Here is a 10,000-nt window from a genome sequence, read left to right on the forward strand (position 1 = left end):
TTGCTAAGTCGAGGTACAATCTCATCTCTCCTGGCTACAATTTTCATATTTTTTATTGATGATCGGAGACGGCGGGGGGAGATCAAATGATTTTGGTTTAAGCTAAAGATCGCATTGACTAAACACATCTTAAAGATCATTTCGTATCCACAGTGCACTGAATTGTTTGAAGTAACAACGTTAATATTACAGCGAGTCTAAAGGTCGACAATAAAAACCGCAATCTTTTCTTCTGCGACGCAACAATGCTAATACGATGACACCTTCAACACTCTGCTCATGAGGACCAGTTTGATCTGAGCTGGTTTTCCACCCAGACCAGTATCAAGCAGTCTGGAGGCAACCTTCAGCCGTTTGTGAAGCAGGTGTGATGAAGCTAATATGGTTTCACGGCTCCCTGACGCTCTCGTCACCTGTGTAACCCAGCAAGGGATTTAAATGAAGAAACACTGGATGGTTTGATCCACGTCACACGCGATTGTCAAGCGTCACAAAGCCAGTGTGAAGATCCAGAGCTACACGGGTGCCTGTTTTCATTACAGCCGCAGTTACACCGACGCTGACAGGAATTAAACCTTGGCACGATCAGGTCTCCCTCAAGTCTCCATCAAACCCGGAGCAAGAGAGAGGGCAGACATGGATGGACTGGTTGTGCCAATTAAGACTACATGCTTAAACATGATGTGTTGACCAAAATATGGACAAACCCAACAGTTGGGAGTGCACTCAACACTTGTTGACATATTTCCTATTTTACACTACAAAAAGGACATCCACCCTGAGAGTCAGGACCACAACATCAGAACCACTGACAGCAGCTTTCATCGAAGTCATTCTGTTGGTTTCTCACACACGACATCAGAGGACCGAGCGTCTGACTGTGGAACGTCTTCAATGAAATCCAAGAGTGGTCAACAAACACGAAAGCCAGTGTTTTTGACAGCGTCGACCGCCGGCGCTTCATAGCCATCGGATCTCCAATGTCATTTCTTCAAAGCAAGCATGTCGGCGAGAGAGAGAGAGGGCTTAGGTCCGGGGCGGACGGCATTTAAGCGTGGATTAGCCCTTCGGGCCCGCGACCAGCTGAGGTCTTTCTCAAAACAATCATCTCCTCTCCAGCAAAGAAGCGCAGTTCATCGGGGGTCACTGGACTTGGCAGGCACTCGTATTTTTGGTGCTCTCACCTGTTCTGAGCGCCTGTCATGTGGGCGAGGGGAAAGTGTCAGCGTGGCTGGAATGGTTGGCAGTGCCTAAGGGGGCTTAAGCCGACCCGTTTTTAGCTAGGAAACTCACGGGGCCGCGTCCTGAGGCCACGGCGAACTCGGCCTTTCATGGTGGCCGGCGAGCTCTTCTGAAAACCTCCCTCGTCAGCACTATTTCAAAGAGCCTCCTTTTGGCAGCTCTCGGACGCGTGGCATTTTTCCTCACGGGCGGCGACAAGGGAACCCGGGGCGCAGGAATGGCGAGGGGGTCAACAACTCACCCTAACACACCTGCCTGGGCGGGGCCCGAGCCCATGAGAATCCTAGTAAAGAGTATAGTTGTCACTATACCTGAATACTCTTGCAAAAAAATCGCAATAATGATATTATTGCAATATCAATTTTTGTATAAATAATGATGCTATTATAATCATAAATAATGGTATCAAATGCATCTTTAATTCAATTTTGAAAGTGTTTTCTTTTTTGTCATTGAATTTACACTTCAAATATGAGTGAGTCAGAGAAAGCGTTTTTTAATTATTTTATTGTGACTCTCTTAAGAGATACAACCATCTGAAGTGAACTAGATAGGTAAAGATCATGTGAGTGGTGCTTGCCGTGGCAGAACTCGGCACTGGGCAGTCACTGAATCGTTGACAATATGTGTAGCATTAACACATATTTCGTTTAATTCTTTCATTCATATTCGATTGAAGGCGTTGTGTGAAACGATACATGATGGCTCAGTGTCCCGGTTGAGATGATTTACAAGGTGTGGTCTTCACAAAGAAGTGAACTAGCTGTCCTTTCTGCTGGAAAACACATGTTCACGCCTGCTGTAATCCCCTCACCTGTTCAGAGCGGACCTCCAGGGACACACACTCACTCTACACACATCCTCAAGAACACACACTTGACTTTATTCTGCACATGAGCTGTAAGAGCGCTCTTAAACGTCAAAATACACAATAAAGAACCAATTCTATTAATAGTTTATTCATAAACTATTACGTTTCTTTTTTTACCCCTTTAGCAGATGCTTTTCATTGTTTCAGGCATAAACTCACTTCAATTTGAATCGTTCTGAATGTCTTTTTGCTCCAATTGAACAACTCGATTTAAGAATTTCTAGATCTTTCTATTGGAAAACAAGACAACAATAGTGAGTAAGAAATAGTGTATTTTTGTCCGACAGTATAAATCACAAACTTGAATTCATCTGAAAAATTCAGAATCTCTGTGCTTATGTTATATGACATTTCTGTGATGTCACTGTGAAGCTGGAGTATGTGTGAGATGTGGAATGATCAGATTCCGTCAGTGTACTCTCTCAATAGTATCCGTTGCTCTGTTCCCAGCTCCATTGATCAGAGGAAAAAACCTGTAGTCCCTGACATTCGACTCTTTTAATCGATCACTTCCTGTTTTGAGGGAATGAAGCCGGTCCAAGATCCTGCAGGACATCTGACGGATACAAACGCTCTCGGCCTTCAAACCCTGAACTATTATCTGCTTTAAAACCCATTCTTCCCTCATTCCCGTTTAAAGTCATTTTCTGCCAGCAGGATCCAGCATGAAATCCAGAAATAATGGCAAGCAAATGATTTCATTTATGCCGAATTATTTCATTTTCTCATTTTTTATTTATTATCATGTAAACAAAATGCACGTTTCTCAGATTTGTGGATGTGATCCGAATGAAAAGTTCACGTGACCTTCGCTCTGCTCTATCATTGGCTGCGCTCACGGAATGAGGTGTCACGTGGACAGACGTGACGCTCCGTGTGTCGTTTTCTCGTCTCCTTGAACAGGCTGATTGATGTGGCGCTCACGTAGAGTTAGCAAGCAGACAGACGGTGACCTTGCATCGAGGAAAGACACCGAACGGGCGGCGAGATGCCTTGTCACGCCGGCATACTTGAGAAATCTATGAACTCTTTTTGATGGTGACTGGTTAAGCCGGTTAACATGGAACTGACTGCTAACTAACCCGGTGAGGACGTTACCGAGCGATGTTCAAGCGATGTTAGGAATGATGTTTAATGAGAACTCACAACAATCAGCTGCTCAAAAACCATACAGTATTTTACACCTAACATTACATTATATTATATTCTTTTTTACATGAACGTTTTTAATTCATTTGCTTATTATTACACTTTTATTCACTGATTATTACAGGATTATTACTTACACTACATTCGATTGCACTTATACACTGAATCTTATATTATATACAATATATGAATAATACAAAAGTTTCTCATTATATTACTATTTACTCTGTATTTTATTAAATATGTACACTCAATTTAATCTGATTACTACATTTTACATTGTTTTTGCTTGTTATTACATTGTTTAATAATATGGTGTTTAATATTTAAAAGTTTGGACACACATATTTATCCATAAGTACAATATAATATAATAGTATAATATGATTTAATATAATACTATAAATGACGTAAAAGTTTGGGTTAAGTCTATTCATTCTTAATTATTCGATTTTCTTTAGTAATAGTACATTTATAAACTCATAGTAAATAGTAAAAATGATTTGAGGTCATTATGTCAAAGAATGTAAACTATTTTTTTAACATTCTTAAAAAATCGAATCTTTGGTTGTGTACGAATGCTATATGTAATACAAACTAGTAAAATGCATACTTGAAAGCACTGTAAGTCGCATTGGATAAAATTGTCTGCTAAATGCCTAAATGTACATTTCTTTATAGTATCCAGGTGTTATTGTAGTATTAATACAACAGTATATTCATGTAGGCACTATATTATTGATTAATGCTTCATCTGAAGGTGACAGCTCTGCACACTCATTCTCATGAGGATTAGAAACAGCCGCTTAAGGTTTTCAAGAGAAAAGAACCTTTTTCATATTGTAAACATGCATACAAATTGATCTGCACACGCTGTGTAATGCAGTCGCATGCGCTGATGTCACCGCAACTCAATCCATTACTTAAACTGGACACATGTGATTCATTTATATGACAATCTCTCCTTCTCTGTTTTCTGGTCTCTTATTCCTGCAGATGACATATTTGCATTAATTTTTCATCAGCTAGTAATGCGATTCATTCTGTGTCTCACGCAGCTGAGAGATTCTGTTACATCATTCAGCTTCATATAGACTGATGCATCGTGGGTGAACGACAGACCATCACAGACCCAACGCCAAGATCTCATGTTCCCGCTTCATTAGTGTACGTATATACTGTATAACAAAATATGAGTTCACTAAAGAAAGAGAAAGAAAAACAGAAAGATTTGTCAGTGTGTTTAATAGTCCCTGATTTCCCAGATGGCAGGATGTTGAAAAAGCATCACCGGAAGAGAGCCGAGATGTTCGGAAAACATTTAGCGGATCAATACGTCGCGGAGAGCTGAGCTCTCGGAGCGAGTGTCGTGGGACAGAAGCCTTTCCAGTTGGAATACTGTTACACTTCTATTAGTCAGACGCACGGATCGACCTATTCAGCATATTTGTGTCTCTCTGCCCAACAGCCGTGATTATTTACTGCTGTGTTACTGTGAGAGACGGGGGGGGGGGGCAGTGGGGGGCCGCAGGTCGTGCCAACAGCCCCTCAGGTCCAGTACGGCTTTGACACGGGTCCACTGGCACGCCAGCCAGCCACCGACTTTAACATCACTCTTGTGTCATCATCACACACACATTTACACACGCACACTGCTGAAGGCTGAGGTGTGATTTACAGAATGAATGTAGTACTGTCTGTACACAACTGATAACTAACATTACAGCGTTAAATAACAGTATGACGTAATGAAATCACTGCCTAAAATTACCCCTCTGTTTGTTGTCTCATTTGCCAAAACAAGTATCTAAACATCCTTAAAGCAAGGTATATTCACTTTGGGTGCAAAAAGCATTTACTGCACGTCTTCATTTCCGAGAACTGGAATAGAATTTCGTGATGTGTTTTTTAAAACAAGCAATAGCTGTTGGCCAATTGGTTAAGAAAAACACAGCAATGTCTTGGCAATACGTAACTATTTCTTAAAATGGCTAATTCTAATGAATTTGTACAACGTCATTTGTACTGTACATTTTAATATGATATCATTATATCATGATATAAATAACCGTGATTATTGCTATTGTGTTACTATTACACACGTCATGATAATATTATATATAATTCATCAAAACACAAATGGGTTACACCTGTTTAACATTTTGCCTTTAGAGCAAACTATAATTAAATTGAACAAAAATAAAACAAATTCAACGAAGCAAGAAATGTAAACAGCAAATAAAAAACAAAAAACAACAGAATATAACTAATTCATTAACATTTAATTAAATTTGATTTCATGAAAGCTCAATAGATATTGTGTTATCGTGAATTCTTTTGGCCATGGTAATTGTGTAGTGAAAATCTGATGTTCTTACAACCCCAGTATGATTCACGTAATACGAATTCGTACAAAACGATTTTCCTGCGTGATCAGATCGAAAGAATCATCTCATTCGAAAGAAGCAAAGACGTGACAAAATGATGTTTCTAAACATAAATTTCCCAACATTCTCTTTGTAAGTTTACACATTTCACAGTGTTGACGACGCAGTGTCAGATGATGAGATATTGACCGGTAAAGTCACGTGTTATATGGTTGTGTGTGACCGGAGCACCTCACCTTCTTTCAACATGCCCACTTTAAGACACTTCATGAAGCGACACGCTTGACAGGACTTGCGTCTTCGTTTGGTGATCTCACACTCATTGGTGGCTGGACAGCTGTACTCGATGTTACCTGATCACACACAGACAGAAGATAAAAGAGTTGAGTGGGTTTCTAGCCCACATCACATAACATTTCTCTGATTCTACACAAATAACTAACTCAATGAGAACAGCCCAGCACAGAATCCATCAACGTTATCAGAGGAACGCTCGAGAAATCACTCGATTTACAAAATCATCTTTTACTCCCTTTGATGAATTGCTTTTGGCCGTAAGATACTTCACAGAATGAGCTTATAAAACGGATGAGACTCAAAATACAGATGCAGGCGCAGAAGGCTCCGAATCGGATCGCGCCCCGTGAAACTTGATTCACAAACCGCTAGCGTGTTTTCAGCTGCTTTACATAACGCTCCGGCAGAACACCGGCATGACTTTCTCCGAGCGCTCGGGATTTACATGGAGACTGATACATTATTCAAGCCGAGCACTTCAGCTTCATGCCTGCTCAATAAAAGCGCCGTTTCACCGCATTGTGAGAGTAACAATGGACAGAGCGCTTGATATAATCCACTATTCTGCTCGTGTCCACGTACATTTAACTACAGCCTGGCATTTCAATTAGGACGTGTACGGAGAGATGCTGTTAATGCCGAGTGACAGCGGACAGACGGCGTCCAGCGTGTGGACTGAATGTCTATGCCTTCGCCCAATTTATTCAAGGTTTCTCAGATTGATATGGATAAAAACAAAAAACGACATCAAAAATCTGTTGAACACTGTTCAACAACCCAACGGTAGTTTTCAGAAGGTCTATGAAAGAGTCCCGTTTCTCTCTTCTGTGGCATCTGGTCATCAGTGGACTGTTATCTAAGTGGACTCATTTAGAAGCGATTCAGCCAAGATTTTCTGATTCACAGACACTGAGTCGTAGTTTGGCACTTTAGGTGTTTGTGATAGCAAAATGTTGAATTAAACGCTCGTTACAAGTAAAAAAGTCAAGTTGTGTTTAATTTTGTGTTTACTTTTAACACTGAAATGATTCCAATTGTTTTTGTGAAAGACTGTACTGTACTACAGCATTTACCATAGTAAACTGTAGTAAAATTCCCAGATACTATGGTGTTTTTACACCTTACTATAGTAAATACCATAGTATACTGCAGTATGTATCACAATGTTATACATTTCTATAGTTTCTCTATAGGCAGAGAGACAGAATACCGTAGTATACTATAGGCTACTACAATATATAGTGCAGTGTGCTACTGTTTACTGTGGTAAATAATACAGTATATTACGATATTGTTTCATGCTGGTGTGTTTAAGACAGTAATAATGAAATCATCTGGTTTTAAATCGAATCCGACATTAGTATGTTCAAATAATGTTTCACAAAGCAATAAACATTTAGACTCCAGTGTGTTGAAAAGATATTACCTCAGAAATACACATTAAACAAATGTGTTCATTTAAAACCAAAATCTAATTTTGTGAACTGTATTATTCGTTTTTGTGTTGTTTAACTTGGTACAGATCATCCACGGTTGACGTAAATCTATGAATCCACAGGTCAATAAACTGTCGGGTGAATATACCGGCTCTGTCTTGACATCGTATGGTGTAAGTGTGACAGGATTGTAATCTTCAGCGAACGCTTCCATCCCCCCGTTCCCAACTTATGCAATTACGTGACATTATTGCACAGATCAAGCGGAGGGTCCCAAGATATATTCAATAATTAGAAATTCTGCCTTTTATCTGGGTTACACAAATCAGTATGCACATGCAGCCCATCTCTTCGGCTCGGGGTAAATAAAGGTGTGAAAATGAATGTGATAGAGTCTGATTGCTTGCCTTCCTCTTTTCCCAATTGTTGTCTCGAGCAACTAAACATTTCTCATCAGACATCGTTCCTGTGTGTTTTCAGATAACACTGTTCCTTCGTGTTTCTGAGAGGAGGAAAGACTCAACTTTTCTATTCTGGGATGTGTACCGTACGTCATGAACTGCACTGTTGGCACTGTAATGAGACGACCTGACGCTGTGTTTAGAATGAAAGATCATTCACGTCAAGTGAGAACTATAAAACAAATACACCTATACACCAACAAAAAATAACATGCTTGCGTATTACAGTTTCACATTTTAAATGCGTGAGCACTGGAATTTTCAACAACTCATTTAACAACTGGGGGAAAACGCTCTGAAGGTGATTCCAATGTAATTGTGGTGTGGCCCTTGTTCTCTTAAATGTAAATGTTGATTTTTTTTGTTTTAATCATAGTTTTTATTGTGAATGGGCCTTTACTTTCTTTACAGTGAGCAGATGGACACACACAGTTTCTCATATCTAGACATCGGATGTCCTTATAAATGTCAATATATTTCGGATTACAAAGTGCCCACTAACCCCAGAAGACTGCAGACATGTGTATCAGAGTACTAGAGTAATAAATAATGATTATTTTACTCTGAATATCCTTCACAAACCTGATTCCATGACCCCGACAGATCTTCCTGTGAAGTGCCGACTGTATTCACTTACACTAGTACATTAAACACACTTCATGAGGTCCTGATGCCGTCTGACCAAGCCCTGGTCAGACCTCTGATTTACACACCAACACATACACTAGTAGGCTATACTTTAGTATGCACTACTGTTCATTTCTAACGTATGCTACAGTATACTGTAGTGTTAACTATAGATAAACTTTAGTAAATACTCTGGAATACTTTAATATCTATCACGGTAAGATTAAAAACACTACAGTATAAATGTTACTATAGTGTACTATAGTAAACACTCTGGAATACTTTAATATCTATCACGGTAAGATTAAAAACACTACAGTATATATATAAATGTTACTATAGTGTACTTTAGTAAATACTCTGGTATACTTTAATATCTGTCATGGTAAGGTTCAAAAACACTACAGTATATATAAATGTTACTATAGTGTACTATAGTAAATACTCTATAAATGTTACTACATGTTACTATATTAAATGCTCTGGAATAATTTAATATTTATCATGGTAAATTTCAAAAACACTACAGTATACAGTATATAAATGTTACTATAGTGTACTGTAGTAAATACTCTGGAATACTTTAATATCTGTCATGGTAAGGTTCAAAAACACTACAGTATATATAAATGTTACTATAGTGTACTATAGTAAATACACTATAGTGTACTATATCTGTTACAGTATGTAAGTAACAGATTTTTCTGTTTGTTAGAACCAAGATATGTTGTTGTTGTAATATTAGCTGTGTGATGGAGCAGTTTTGAGCCTCATTGTTTATCTGAAACCAGTGTGCTGCTTGTATGTACTCGTGTAGTCTTCACTTATTTGATTCATTTGCATTATTATTTGCGTGGTCTAAGCTATGATAAACTAGCTAACAGAAAGTAGCAGCGCTGTTAAAGGCGTTTGATGTGACAGCAAGATAGCAGTTAGGAGTAAGTTAGTAGATGTTCTTCACCCCTTTGTAAAGTCAGGGACAACCGGACTACGTACTGCAGGGTAGAGGGAGAGGAAACACTCTTTGTAGAGTTGTTTGTCCGTTTAGGGCTTCTGTAGAAAACATGGCGGCTAATTCAATGTATGTAGGGCCGCTCTGTATGTAGATATAAACAGCATGTTTGTAATACCAATATAACGCTCCATTACGTAAGGTCTTTATACACCTCTGAAGAAATAGTTTGGTATATTATATTGCATTTCTGTTAATAGATCCTCCTAAAAACCCCACATTGCTCCTTTAAGAAAAATATAAAAATGTATAAATGTTTACATATAAAATTTTGATTGTTGGTAAACATAAATAAATACACCTAAATAATTCCTAAAAAATCTACATACACACGTATGTGTTTATAAATACAAAATGAATATGCACAGTACACAGACATATATTATGTAAACACAAACTTTTATTCTGGATGCGATTAATGGCTTGAGTACTTTTGTGTGAAGTCAAGCACACACGCAGTCAGTGAAAACAAGAAGAGCACTGTCAAGTGCACTGCACTACTGAAGCGTGCGCTAAAC

General features: G+C 38.8%; 1 protein-coding gene across 1 annotated transcript in view; it reads right to left on the reverse strand.

The window, feature by feature from the left end:
* Positions 1-10,000, reverse strand: part of esrrb (estrogen-related receptor beta) — a 50,663-nt gene that overhangs the window by 22,449 nt on the left and 18,214 nt on the right. The window contains 1 exon segment of the mRNA XM_057343589.1: positions 5,881-6,002. Coding sequence (XP_057199572.1) covers positions 5,881-6,002 — 122 coding nt within the window.

Source organism: Triplophysa rosa, linkage group LG10 (genome assembly GCF_024868665.1).
Source record: "Triplophysa rosa linkage group LG10, Trosa_1v2, whole genome shotgun sequence".
In the NCBI taxonomy this organism is placed as follows: domain Eukaryota; kingdom Metazoa; phylum Chordata; class Actinopteri; order Cypriniformes; family Nemacheilidae; genus Triplophysa; species Triplophysa rosa.